Genomic DNA, 15,732 nt, shown 5'->3' with positions numbered 1-15,732 from the left:
TAGAAAGTAATTCGATCAAACGAATGTGTTAATGCCCAATTCCCGTTAAATAACTGGTCCGGAATCACAGCAAAGTTCCCAGACGTTTGAGGGCTCGAAGGTTAATTAAACACGGCACTTAGTTGGTGATAAAATCACGAATGAACGTTTATTCTTGAACTTAACTCAACGATACAAAACAATAGTGGACTGTATTAAATTCCAACCGACTGACACGGGTGTTTTATTGGTTCTGTCTTTTCGTCTCGCTGCTAACCAACAGGGCTCTGCAATAATGGGTTGATACAATTGCTATCGGTCATTCCTTTGCCTATACTTCTGCACACACGCACTAATCGTTGTCATCAATGCAGATGCATGTGGCAGAGATATAGCAAACGATCGTAGGTACTTGTGGCTGAGTGATGAGCAATTATCGGTACTTGATACGTTCGCTCGCGCTGATGGTTTTTGGCGCGAACAGAATGGTTTCTTAGATACACGCATTCCAAACTGTTCCATTTCTAAATAAACAAAGCTTAAGAATTTATTACAGGTAACACAACGATGTTAAAATTTTGCATGGAACTTAGCTAAAACCAAATGAAAGTATCCCATTTGTAAGTGAATCAAGTTTTATTCAATCAAAATTAAGTTAATCTTTTGAACGAAGATACTGGACCATATTTGGTTTTTCAAATTTTAAGGTTACACTAAATACAAATTCCTTATTTTTTCTTATTTTTTTCATCATTTTGCAAAAGAGCTCGAATCTCTTTTTCAATTCTGGCATGTTTGATGCATCACACGTTTTATCTAATTTTTATCATAGAGTAAGGCCCGATTGGCACTGAAAATTTGCAAATAAAAGTTCAATCATTATTCAAATATTTGTTACCTAAATTTAAAAATTTTAATATTTCAATCATTTTATTTTATCTTATTAAGATTTGTAGTAGTAGGGATTCCAATTTCAATATCACCATGAAAAGTCTGGATTTTATGTTCGGAAATAGTTAGCTACTCTTGCGTAGAAAATTTATGCACAGTTTACTGCTAGCATATGACAGAGAATTTTTTTAATGGTACCAGAAGGTCAAAAGTTTTAAATTGAAAAAGTTTTCTATCCAAGCTCTTTGTTAGATCAGTGTCATGATTAAATTATTGGAAAAAAATGAAAATTATGTGAAACGTTAAAAAAAATCAAAATACTTTATCCCGATATCTCTCAGATAGTTTTTCAATTTTCAAATTGACGCAATCTAATAGAAAACCTGTCTCTAATGCAAATTTTAAATCGGCAAACGAACTTCTCTCTGGCAGACACTACCCAAAGTCTATCGCTGATGTCTGCCTTGGCGTGGCCTATGAAATATGCAGCTGAATTTTATTGTTTGCTTCCGGAGCACGGCTATCAAACTTTTACTTCTAGTCTATGTCAGTTAACTCTAAAGTTGAGGTCGTTCCGAAGGTCTATATTTTTTCACGCTCGAAACTATTGGAATATTTCAAATTCGATTGAATTGGAGCTTTTCAAACGATTAAATGCTATCGGAGATAGGTGAGCGATTGATTTGACGATTTCTAGCTAAAAGCCATTCCAATTATAAATGCTTTCATTTATTGACTTATGCTTAGGTTTGTGGAAATTTTACCTACTGATTTTTCATAATCAAGAATCAGAATAATTCCATATTCACGAGAATTCCATTACTTCTGTTGCAAATTTGGGGTTGCAAACATTTCAAAAACCTCCGAAAATAAAAACATTCCATCCAGACAGAACTCACTGCACCACTTGTTGGCTAATAAAAGTTACAACTAAATGATTCAAATTGGGGCTCCACCTACACACTTCATTTCGGGCTCTCACCAAGTAGCTGGAAACCATATTCATTGGGTTGGAAACTTGGCAATTATCATTATTAGCATAATATACCCTAGCAGCAGCGTTAGATGTGGAAATGAAGAGCAGCGAAAGTGCTCCGGGAAAGAAGGGGTTCCGGGTCGACATCTGCAAACTGAAAAGTGACTTTCAAATTTTCATTTCACATTCATGTGGATGCTGCTGCTGTTCATAATTGAATAAACTTGTTCAAATTGAACCGAGCTGGAGGATAGGTTAATGAGCGCATAAAACTGCACCTTTAGCTGTAGCATTTTCGGGTTTTTTTTTATGTTGATAGTGGTTTTTGCAGTTTCACGTTTTTCAATGTAGGTGAAAATAATCTGCCATTTAAAATCGCATTGAAATTGGAAAAAAAATAATGGTTATGCTTTCTGAAAAAATATCAAAGTTTCTCAAGCTTCATATATTTGCATACTTTCAGGCGTTTAAGTTTTACTCTTTGCCCGAGCAATAAGATTTGGCGTTTATTGTTCAATGAAGGACACCAAACAATGAATTTATGATATAATCAGAGGACCCTGAAATTATGTTACAAATGGTTATTTCAGCCACTATCGGATGATTAACGAGTTTGATTAATAGTATTGATGCAACGAGTTCAATATTTCTTCGAGCATTGTTGTGATTGGAAGTACATGGCAATAAAAATGATAACAATCTGAACGTGTTATTTTTCTTTGGGTTGATTCATGTGTTTTAAGGTAGTCTTGACGGAAATATGTTCAAAAGTTTTTTTTTTCTTATTTATTTGAATATGCTACTAGTTTATTTGAAAATCCATTAAAAATTGTGAAAAAATTTTATGTGTACAAAATATTATTATATTTTGGCAATTTTGAGAACCATTTACCCTATTCCAGTGAAAAGCATATTTCCCATTCAAACAATAGGTTCGATGATTGAAATTGGTGCCCTCCCACGCGTTTCAGCGTTTCTGCGTTATAGCCGAAGCATGGTTTTAATTGCTTTTCCTTAAAAAACGGCCAGCGATCCCCGACCTTCGGTCTCGGAAACCATCAAATTCAAACGGACCGGAACCAATCCGCAAACAACTCACTGTTGCCATAAACCGTACTTTCATTTCGAACCAATTGACAGATTTCACGGATGAATTTTCATTTTTCCCATTTAGTCCGATTAATTATCACCTCCAGCCAGTAGTAGCGTTGTTTGTCAGAGAACTGGCAATTGAGCTGAAAAAATGCGGGACTGTACGGAGGTTTAGTTAGTTTGGGGTATTTTTTTCTCCCCTCCACTCGTTTTGCATCAGAACTTATCTGTCATTTCACATATTTTCCACTATATTCATGCCAAGTGGAATATGTGTACATGTTTTATAAATTAATGATGACCGCTTCGTTCAAACAACCATGAGTCTGGGTGCCTGCATGGGCTATAAAATGTAGAATTAGAGGCTCAATTCCAATTGGCCAGACCGCGTTTTGAGTAGGTTCTGCTGCTCATATGAACAAATAAACCAGATATAAATACAGCTGATGGAATGCGCTCTGCATGGCTCATGCATTCAAAATTCACGAAATATCTCTTGTTTAACGTGGTTTCGAGTGTTCACTCGTATGAATTTAGTTTTCTGTTTGCAACGATTTTGCATAAATCCTGGTAGGGGTGCCGAAAACGAAGCTTTTCCGTTGAAATTATCCTTTTTTTGTTTTTTTAAAACTCCCTTTTCTACTTTCATTTGATTGAAGCTGCATCATTTCAATCACTCAAACTCACAAAAAAGACAGATACCTTTAATTGCAACAGAAATGGGAACCCTAACAGACTGTCGGATCAAGCTTAACACCCCGCTTTCTGGAATGATCCGGTCCAGTGCGAATTGGATTTTCAAATTGGAGCTCTGTAAATTGACAGTCTCATTTAGAATACGGCATACCAGCTGGTGACCTAATATAATAGAGAAGCGGACCAAATTTATTTGGACATTTTTTTTATCGAATAATCAACTCTCAATGCTTCAGATTTAGTTCGGACAGAAAGTGCAGTAAATTATTGTACTTTTTTAAGTTATCAGGTTAAATAGTAGTTTAATGAAAGATGAGACTTGTTTATTGTTTTAACAAAAAGATGGGAGCAACTTAGTTCGTAGCTAACATAATATCACATTTTCGTAGGTGATGGAAAGAATTAGAGAAACATGAGGTATCAAAAAATGAAAGGGCATAAGCCGTAAATATCATGAATTTTTCGAAAAAGATACAACGGCTCACCAGCAGGACTTGAACCCGCAATCTCCGCTTCGGTACAACGGCGCGTTAGCCAATTTCACCACAGTGAACGGGACCGACACGAGCGTATACGTCGAGCTCCACCGATCAAAAGCTTTACCTTCTATCGAAACACAATGAACATCTCGCACAGTGATGCCACATTTCTATCGGTATTTTGAAACCCAAAAAAATCTTTTATCGGTATGTAAATCCTAAAAATCGGTATTTGAGGTGGATATTCAAAAATGCTTACATTTTCAACTTCCTAACGTATTTTTCTCTAAATAGAAGCTTGCAATAAACAGCAAGTCTAAGAACTCTTATGAATGTGCATTTTTAGTTCAAAACTAGCTGACTAAATATGTTTTAGCATATATTACTGCATTTTCTCCGTAACTTGGTTCTAGGTAACACTAGTTTTCACAAAATGACGGTTTTGAAATTCTAACAGAACTTTATGTTTGTTATGACTTGTACAATTTTAAAACTATCTGCTTTTGTTGACAAAAGCAAAAATCACAAATAAAAATTCAGCAGAAAATCCTAAATAAGTTTTTCTTTCCAGTACTCATAACTGAATGGAAAAAAAAGTTACCGTTTGATAAGAAAAATAGGTGCATGGCGAGCACCTTCAGGTTACACGTTTGTTAGGCATAAAAATTAAAAAAAAAAACTTGAGATTTTGATGTTTGGCTAAAGTGGGATGTCAATTTGATAAATTCGATAAGGCAATAATAGAACCAGATCAACCTAAAGGTTATTTGAATTTAGTAAGCACTTACAAATCCAATGGCTTTTTGACGTTCGAGGTAAATATGGGCCCAAGATGATGTTCTTCGTTTTATTGATGGATTTTCGCCAATCTGGCCAATTCAGCTTTCAGTATTACATATGAGTTCTAGCGATTAGAAAAAGAAATGATTGCAGAAAGTTGAGAGAGTTGTTGCTTCAATTTTTTCTATAGCCAATAAACAATTAATTTTATATTATGAAAAATCACGCATTAGTCATATGAAAATCCAAGAATTTTATGCGAAAATAAATGAGAGATGTGCTCTGAAAGAAGGCGTTCTCCCGAAAAAGATTAAAAACGACGACGAGTTGAACAAGGATTATGTTTATATTCAAACGGTGCATGTATTTCCTTGAAAAGTTAGCATCTCACGAGACAAGAGCTTTAATGCGATCGTCAATTGAGATAGACCTTAAGGAACTTCTATTGGCAATCACAGAAGGTCAAATATTATCCTTGAGCTTAGTCCATTGGCTTTGAGGTTGAGTACCATAATAGCCCGATCAGGAGGGAAAAACTAGATTATATCGAAATGAGATATTTTGATACTAATTTTTTCCTATCGAAATGAGTTATTATTCAGTACTCGTAGGATGTTAAAATATCTCAAATTGTATCAAAAAATCTATGCGATCAAAGCAAAATTATTTCAATTTTAGATATGCTCCTTTCAAAATTATATCTCATTCAGATAGCATAGTTTGATATTGGACAGAACAAAACCTATCAAAATTATAACTTATCAAGATATGAGTGCTTCGAGAAAAATTTCTAGTGGAATGCCAATAAACCACATTATATGCTAAAACCATGCTCGATTTTTGGGTACCCAAAAATTGGATTCAATTTTATGGATCTATTGAGCGAAACTCATTGATGCACGGTTTGGGCCGTTAACTTCGATGTCCGTGTTTCAGAAAATGTCGCACGTATATCAAAATATGATATAATCATTTTATTTTAGGACAATCCGAAAAAAATCTTTATCATTGAAAATGAGCTCTACTTCATTCAAGTCCGTCAATCAGAGTAAGATATAATTCAGATTGGAGAAACTTAAAATCGAAAATTTAGAGTACTTAATTATAACTGGATCAGATGTAAATATCTTAATGAGATACGTTTGAGTTATTATTTTGATATGCTCTCCTGATCGGGAGTGCATCATTTGACAGAACAAAGGAACAAAACAGCGAGAACAACTGAACGAATTATGAGAGTGAGCAGTGAAGATCTTTGCAGAATACTTTAAAAGTTGTACAGATCAAAGTTATGCCACCCCAGCTACCGAACTGTCTTCTTTCTCGGGACCTTTACGAGGATAGCTTGAATGAAGTGGAAATGTTGAAGTGGAATGAATTTAGAGTAAAAATTTTAAAAATCGGTATGAATTGGTATGTTTTGCCGAAAATCGGTAATCGGTATATACCGATTCTTGGTCAAAATTTTGCTCAAAAATCGGTATAAATACCGAAAAATCGGTATGAGTGGCATCGCTGATCTCGCATGTGATCTTTCCCACTATGGATCTCTCTTGTTTCTCTATCCCTCACCCATCGACTCGGGATTTAGCCGAGCGAGCACATGGTCGATTACTTCGGGTTTGCCGCAACTTACAGTCAGATGAAGAAGCAATCAGCGCTGCTCAAGGTTCCGAGCAGACCAGTTACACAGGGAGGTGTTGCTCTGTTGAAATCAATACTAATGTTATGAAATCGCTTGGTACATCTTTGAACCCGAAAATAATCACACATTTTCGTAAGTGATGGAAAGAATTAGAGAAACATGAGGTATTAAAGAAATAGATGAAAGGTCCAGCAACTGACCAGTGAAGCTCGATTGCTCGTGTTGGGCGATTTCATCACGTTCACCGTGGTGAAATTGGCTAACGCGCCGTTGTACTGAAGCGGAGATTGCAGGTTCGAGTCCTGCCGGTGCGCCGTTGAATCTTTTTCGAAAAATTCATGATATTTACGGCTTAATAAGCATAATATGTTCTTTCTTTCTTTGATACCTCATGTTTCTCTAATTCTTTCCATCACCTACGAAAATGTGATAATTTTCAAATACAAAGATGTACCAAGCAATTTCATAACATTAGTATTGATTTTAACTTAAGGTTTTTTTTCGTCCAAAATCAATTTTCCTCGATCCAGAGATATATTGAGCTTTTGCGATGGGAGGTTGAAAAATTTAACAGTTACGTAAACACGCATTCTGAGAACGCATCCGAAAAGATGGCTTAGTTTTTCGGTGGCTTAATGTTTGAGCGTTTTAGGTTGTCCTACATTTTCGAATCATCTGTCAATGAATTTTCTTCGTTTACGCTCACAGTTTCTAATAAACATTTGGAACTTGATTTAAAAGCGCGTTTGAGAAAATCTATGTGCATCAATATAGCATTTAGTGCAACGTTAAACAATTCTCAAAACGATGCGATTTATTCGATTTTTAGCAGAATTTAGTAAATTGTTTTTAAACGCCCTTAAGTTATACAAGTTTTAGTAGAACTCTAGAAACATTTTAAATGTATTCAAATACACGGAAATTTCATACTTCCAAATTTTCAGCAAAACTATTCTGAAGATGCGGTGCTCTGAAAAGTCTCTTCTTCTTCTTACTCCACTTGCCGAAGCTATTTTTAGTACGATTCGGAACTGCCTTATCGATAACTTCTTATTCTGGTCCAATTACAGCTTCGATATCAGGTTTTCAGTACCGTAAAACGGGGTAACATTGATCAACGGGGTAATTATTAACATCATAAAATTTGTCCACATAATCATCAATAACTAAGTCTGCAGAAAAAATATCTTTTGAGTATTTTCTACGTTGAAAAACCTTTTAGTCAGTTTCAAATCAGAAAATCCTGAATTGGGTTTGAAAATTTCAAATGTAAGTATAGATATAATTTAAATATCTTGAAATATCGTTTTTTCGAAGGTTCATTAAAAAAACCCTTCCTGAAGAAATCCAAGCGTTTAGAAGCAGTAGGTTGGTTTATGTGATAGTTTCGCTTTTTTTTCTTAGTAAATGTATCGTTTAAGGGTATTTTTTGTTGTATTTTGATTAAAATTTTTGATATTTAAAAAAAAAGAAACATTTTCCAAGAGTCAACCAGTCTTGGACAAAAAGCTAGAAACCCTATAAACTGGTGAAGTTTGAAGGAAAAAAAATTGTTTCATAGTTAAAATTTTATATGTAGGGGAGAATGAGGATACTTGATCCCTGGGGATACTTGATTCCTTAGCTATATCTCGAAACTGGAATGTCTTACAAAGATCAAATGTTCTAGAAAAATGTGCCAAAATGAGCAAAATAACAATGCTTGTAGTCTAAAAAATTTTAACAAAATAATTGTTTGAGTAATTGAACTTTGTTTGAAAAATTTCACAAAATGTAACTTGAAGATCTTTTCTCATCACTTTAAAATGTTCCTTACATGGGAAAATTATGAAAAAAAACATTTGTTCCAATGTATCAATCGTTCGAGCATAGAATGAACTTCATAATGCCATATTTTCAAAGCAATGGAAAACTCTCAACTTTTTTCAGTAAAAGTTTTCTAAAATGTTGATTATGGGTATAATTGATCCCCTAGAGTTGGGTACAATTGATCCCCCTTCCAAACGGCATATTCTTCTTCTGAATTGATCGTTATGATTGCTGATCACGAAATTACTAATATTTATCCAAAAACTAATATTTATCAAACAATTGTCTGAAGAAAGGACCAAAAATAATTAATTTTCTCTTAATTCTAAAAAATAGCGCCTTTAAGTATGCAATGTTATTAGCGTTGAGACAAAGTTATAGAATTTTCTTCTGGCGTCTACTATAAATTGTGAAATGAGAACAAACATGACCAAAATAGTAAATTAACATTCTATCTTAAGGTTTTGTTTGATTTTTATACAAGGATTAGGGCTTCCTGAATAAAAGATCAAGTCTCCATCAATAGGGAATCAAGTCTCCCCTAACTTCAGAAAAATCGCAATTTTTTTACTCCCACGAAAATGCTTCTTGTTCATCAACAGGTTTAAGTATCGTTCTAATTTTTGAAGCATAGAAACTTGAAGTTACAAGCTGTCAGAAAATGTCAAAGACGGCGAGTTGCTAAATTTTTCCAAAAAAGATATGGTGAAAATAAAAAAAGGGGATCAAGTATCCCCACTCTCCCCTAATGTTAAAAAAAATTAGCCCCTTAATTTATGCAACATCATTGTCCATCTTTCGATTTTAATTATTGTTCGGCCTTAACACATTAAGGAGCGCAATGTGGTTGTTTCTTGGACCGCAAAGAAATCTTACGAAGGTGTTATTTATCTTTTATGGCCAAGAGAACTCGTTAAAACCGTCAAAATAGAGACCCCAAAGCATCAAATTCAAAACAGAAACGAAATCGATTTTTAAATCATTTTTGAAGTAGTCTAACGAATTTCTGCAAAAAATATGAAACATGCCAAGTTTTTGTTTTTATTTATGAAACATGCCACACTCCTTTTAACACAAAAAATAATCAAAAAATATTGGGAAAAGTGATCAATCTTACCCTTTTTTTTGGGATTTTTTATTGAATTTTCGGACATTTTAATACAATTAAAAAAATAGTGAAAATCTTTCAAAAATTCAGAAACAACCATGCCAATTTTATACATGTTCCACAAGAATAACATTATTGAAAATGTATCATAAGGAAATAAATTATTTGCAATAAGCACGAAACCAAAATTTGAAACTGTAATTTAAAAAAATGCAACTTTCTTTTCAACATGGTGCACTGAAAGGATTCTTCAGAAAAAAAGAAAAAAAATCAACTTCATCATTGAAAATATCACGAGTGCGGAAGTATGCGGAAGTCTTTCTCCTATATCTACATGGTTCATGAAGTAATGCATTTTCACATGATGTAAAATTTGTTGTTAGGCTACTTCTAAAACCTGCATTCATATGTTTAACTGTGATATCGAAAAACTGACTGAGACATGATGTCAAATGTATTCAAGAAGCAAGTAAAGATAAAAATCATAAGAATAGTTTATTTTTAACTTTTGGCTTTTGATCAGATTTTTGGGTGAAATACCTTAAAGTAAATTATTCATCAGGGTGGATTTAAACAAAATTGAAATAACAAAAACGCTCAATCAAGAGATGACAAGCAACAATTGTCAATAAACGCAGTTTGCAAGAAGAACACAAACTGTCTCTAAATTACAAAAATTTTCCACAAATGAAAAAGATGAAAAAAGTTTCAAAAATTTCAAAATTTAATAATTACAAAAAGAAAAGATAAGAAAGATAAGTAATCAACACAAGAAAAAATTACAAAAATAACTCAAATCAAAAAAATGCTAAAATAACATAATATAATAATTTAAAATTTTTAAGAAAACATTTTTAGCTCAACATATGAAAAATCACAACGGAACAACTTTTTTAATTTATAAAATTAATTAATATGAAAATGCCATAGATAGATTGATATAACAAATTTGTTGTTATTTGGTAACATTCGTGATTTTTTTCTACTGGATTTTGTGGCTTTTGTGACTTTGGGGTTTTTTTTTTTTTTTTTTTTAATTTTTGTCACTTTGGTTTATTTTGTCATTTTTGTAAACCTTGTAATTTAAATTATTATTTTTGTCATTTTTGAAATTTTTGTTCATTTCTTGTTTTGTTAGATTTTTCATATTAATTTTTTTATTGTTTCTTTTGTTATTTTTGTTATTATTTTTATTATAACCGAGGGGGTTCGAAGAATGGTTGACTCGCGTGAATTTCAAAATTTTAAGCCTCGTGAAAAAGTCGTTCTTACTGAAAAAGCTTCAAGTATAAAAAACCAGCCAGTGACGTGAAATCGCTTTTTCGGACTTTTCTGAAATGTTATCATTCTAGAAGTCAACCAATTTATTTAAAAATGAAAATAAAATTAAAAATGAAAATAAAATAAATAGTAATGCAATTAACACAATTGAATACAATTTGAAGATTTTTTTTGATTTTTTGTCTGATATAATGGCCTTTTATTAATTGTTGCAAATTTGCAACATCATGCAACGGTAGCAACGTTGCATCATGCAACTTTAGTTAGGTCTATGGGCTACAAAGTGTGCTTTCTAATGTTTCATCGTTTAAAAAGCGTATATGTTTCCTGATGAAAATATCATTATTTTTAATATTATATTATCATGTTGTCGAGATATTTTTGAAATAATGCAGATGAATAAGCCTCTAACTGAACAAAATGGCTGACAACTGTAAAAATATTGAGGAAACCATTCTTTTTATAAAGTAAAAAAAATGATAGCAATTACGAATCCCAGTTAGAAATCCTGCATAAAAATTGAAATTATTTTTTTAAATTTTTGTAATGAATTTTATTTTTAAAGGGTCACATTTAGTACAAATTTGTGACTTTTGAGTAGTTAAAGTATTTTTATTAATAATTGAGTTTTTCAAATGCAACCAGCGAAGATTTTAAATATAATCTTATAATCCCCGGAGAAGATTTTATTTGTTCGAAAAAAATATTTTCACATTTTAAGTTAATTAACAATTAACATATTTTTTCTACATATTACTTATGTAATAAAAACGCATGTTCTCAATATGATGCAATGTTATACCCTAGTTTGTAACCCTTTGTTTCAGAATGTGCTTCAATTACTTTTTATCGTTTGTATAGTATTTATGTTAACAGATTTAATGTTTTCAGAACGAATTTGATATGGAAATTATGTATGAAGGTGACATGAAAATGGCAGTTCCAATTAAGTCGTACTTATAATTTTGTTTACTCTTCCAGACGCGTACCATATTCAACAAATGTTGTACGGGTAAAACCATTTTAAATGTATTTTATCCATCGGTTTTCTTTATAATGGAATATTAAACATATTTTTTGTTTTTTTTTTTTCTTTATTAGAGATTTTTGACTAAAGATCGCAAATTGTTTCTTCAACAATTTGCATATCCTGATTTTCTAGTTACTTGATTTTTTAAAACTTTGTATACCATGCACAATAATCGCTTTTTTATATATTTAAATGGTTTTAAAATTCAAACAATGTTGTCAGCCGAAAATGATTTTTTTTGATTACTACATATTGCGCTAAAGAACTATGAGCACAAAGATTATCATAAAACCTTCCACAAAAAATGAAGTTACTTAAAAAGAACTGAATACAAGTCCAAAGCTTGAATGTTATACCAACAACAACTTATAACTTTGAAGTTCAAAGTATTGTTTTTGACAAGGTTATTTTTTCAAAAAAGTTGTATTGGAAGGACGTTCCAGCTTTCCAAATAGCACCTTCAAGCAAATGTAAGTCACTAGCTGGTATACTATCGCATAACTACCCCCAGCTTAATTCTGTGCCGAGGTGGTCAAGCCGTTAGCGAATACGCTAGTGCGAGTCTGGTTTTGGTATACTAGGCGTAATGGGTTCGATTCCAGGTATCGGCAGAAAACTTTTGGGTTCGAATGACATAAACGGCCAACAGGTAAGATGTGTCTTATTGAAATTCTCATATATGAGAATGTTAAATCAGCTGCCTAGGCCAGATAAATATTGACGGATGCCGGAGTTCATGTAGTAAACTAGGCCACCTGATTGACTCGTTCTTTCAAAATATACTTTCATCAACACACGCAATACATTCAATCCATACGAAATATATATTTAATAACATATTTAGTTCATACGAAACCATGGTGTAAGCTGCATTGGAGATTTGTCGAACTAATTAATCTAAATAATGCATGTAAGCACATACTTAGGCAGTAACTGCGGTGAATCCGTGCACCCATGGTGGATAACTAACATACATAGGAACTACCCCCTGCTAAACTTTCAGCTCCAATGGTGTCCAGGCATTAAATTTTGGTAGTTCTTGAACTAAAACTATGATTAGTGCAAGATAAATTAAGAGTTAACATTTATATCTAACTGTCTTTTGTGAGGAACAAAAAGGTATAACCGTTTCATGTTGTTGCAAATTTGCAACAATTAATATTTTGGCTAAATACTCGAAATATGTGAAAATAATATTTTTTCGTTATTTTTCCCTTCATGTACTCATCATTGCGCACTATTGAGATTTTTTTCAAGAAAAAATAAAAAATCATAAAATGAAGGGTTAATGTATCTTTGCATCAAAATAAAAATTCTCTCCAGTCTTCGTTTGGTATGCCACTTTGTGGTTTTTGAGGGTAAAAAATAAATTCTCTGGACGCATTGATGCACAACTAAATCAAAAATGATTGATCTGAAATATTAGTTTTTTGAATCTCCAATCGAAAAAAACGTATTTTATATTGTTGTGCCAAATGATTTACCAAAGCATTGAACAACCCAATCTGGTTGGTTTTCGAAAAAAAAATTCCGAAAAAATCCAATAAAGTCTATTTTTGACCAAAAAAAAAAAATTCTTTTCGAGATAACACCAATTCTCGAAGTTTCTTGCATTTTAATTGAATTTTTTCCCCCTTTGGTGATTCCTGAGGGTCAAAAACCCGTAACTTTCAGCGCATTGAGGTACCCCTAAAACAAGTCCGATGAAGCATAAATTTTGCAAAGGTCAGTTTGTTCGGTCAATAAAAATCGCTTCAGCTCTTCAGAAATCGATCATCACAAATTTCCATACATCCATTGCCATTAAGTTTGATTGTTCCCTCTTGAACGTTTACTGAGTTATTATTTAAGATTTTTAACATTTCTATAAATATAATTAATATTGATCGTAGAATCGGGTCTAAAAAGTGACAAACTTGGGGCCTGACAAAATTGATGCGTGAAAAATCAAGTGTTAGAGTTTTAACAAATGAAATAAATCTGCGTATGATATGATAGAAGCTTTTTTGTGGTGTGAAACATTATAGCGCCAAACGATGATGGTTTGCTAACTTCGCAAACATGAAGCGAGCACACAAAATTTCAATTCACACTGTATGCAAAGGAAGATAATAATCCCATCTTCCGGGTACAAGAACCATCCATATTAACCCGAACCACACCGCCATTTTTCTCCATTCATTTCCCCTTCAGGTAACAACATCCTGCTGTGGCGTCGAGGGAGCGCCGTCGTGACTGCGGCCAATCTCATCATCACCCGAGACCTCCGGTTTAAGCTGCTGAAGGGCTACACGTTGCAGATTAAAAACGTTCGGCCCCAGGATGCCGGGGACTACAGCTGCCAGGTGGGCGACCACGACAATCGGGATCTGGTCCATACGGTCGAAATTCTGGTTCCGCCCTCGATCCGGTCCACCCAGGAGGCGGGCCACGTGACGGTGCGGAAGGGCGGGGCGGCCACGCTCGAATGCAAAGCCAGCGGGAATCCGGTGCCTAGCATCAGCTGGAGCAGAAAGGTTGGTTTCCTCTACGAACAAACGGTCCAATGTTACAAACTTTTCTGCAGGATATGGTTCCATGTATGAGCCTCCATTGCGAAATTTGACAGCCTAATGCTCACATACCTTGTTCACTTGTAAAAGTTTTTTTTTTTCTAGGGTGTCCCTTAGATCCAATGCATGCTCACTTTTAAATTCGGCGCTTAACACAACTAAAAGATTTTTTCCGAAGATACCAAGTTGAATGTTTTTGAAATAATGAATTGATAGTTATTGACTGATTTTCTATCCAAAGAAGGTCAAACCATTTGCAACCCTACTGTCATAATTCACAATGGAGCTCAGCAAGCAAGCAAAATCAAATCCTTTGAATAATGTTTAAATTTACGTTCTCCCCAAAAACGCTACGCAGGATTCGTCGTTTGGATCCCCACATCTGGCTGAGGGACCGACGCTTTCGCTGGAGAACGTCAATCGGCAGGACAGTGGAACCTATCGGTGTTACGCGGACAACGGAATTCGGGAGCCCGTGTTTGTCGACATCCAACTCATCGTGCTGTGTAAGTAGCATCCTAGCTCTAGCTATAGACTAGTCTAGCCCATAGAGGAGGTCGGACTTTTGGGATGCCAAATAGATTCAGATCACAATCACATCCTTCTGATTTGCTTCAATTCGTTTTGGTGGGATAAAAAAACCGATTGGGAATGGCCCTCCCTTGGAAATGGGGGTGTATTCGTTAAAATTCCAGAATGACACCTCTATGACGATTCAGGAATGCAATTTGGGCTCCTCGTGCTTTTCTGGCGTGCGTTCGGTGGATCTGGAAGCTGCATCCAAGGCATGGAGAGTTTGAATTTATTTCCTTTTCTAAGCTGTAAACAAATTCAAACAAAGCTGATGGAACAAACTGAGCCCATTTGTCACATTAAATTTTAAGACAAGCATCCCGAGCAGACATTGATACCCGAATTGATAGCAAACTGAGATCATAATAAGGTGTCTACAGCAAACTGATAGCATTTTTTGCTGTAGAATTTTGAACGAGAGCAAAATTAGGCATAATTAAGGTCTCATATAATTTTATTTGACAGCAAACTGAGACCACATGTAGGTATCAACAGCAAATAATGAGCACAATTTGGTGTAGAATTTTAAATGATAGCAAAACTAGGCATAACTAAGGTATCCATATATTTCATTAATAAAAATCTGAGACCAATATTATAGCATAATTTGCTGTACAACTAACCCAACAGCAAAATTCGGCATAATTGAGGAACACTTAATTTAAAAAAAAACAAAAAGAAATCAAATTTGTAGCCTCATCTGGCAAATAATTTATTTAATTTTTTTCTTCATAGAAAGAAAACATTGATAGCAAAAATAGGCAATGATAAGCTATATTATGTATTTTTCACAGCAAAAATAAAATCATTCTATTTCGCACAAATTTATGTTGTGTTTGGA

At 33.8% G+C, this 15,732-nt stretch overlaps 1 protein-coding gene across 1 annotated transcript in view; it reads left to right on the top strand.

The window, feature by feature from the left end:
- Nucleotides 1–15,732, top strand: part of LOC129743446 (lachesin-like) — a 190,664-nt gene that overhangs the window by 171,198 nt on the left and 3,734 nt on the right. Inside the window, exons 5-6 of the mRNA XM_055735483.1 lie at nucleotides 13,960–14,282; nucleotides 14,677–14,824. Of these exons, the coding sequence (XP_055591458.1) occupies nucleotides 13,960–14,282; nucleotides 14,677–14,824 (471 nt within the window). The remainder of the gene's footprint in view (nucleotides 1–13,959; nucleotides 14,283–14,676; nucleotides 14,825–15,732) is intronic.

This window comes from Uranotaenia lowii, chromosome 2 (genome assembly GCF_029784155.1).
Source record: "Uranotaenia lowii strain MFRU-FL chromosome 2, ASM2978415v1, whole genome shotgun sequence".
Classification (NCBI taxonomy): Eukaryota; Metazoa; Arthropoda; class Insecta; order Diptera; family Culicidae; genus Uranotaenia; species Uranotaenia lowii.
This window is presented reverse-complemented; position numbering and strand designations above follow the sequence as displayed.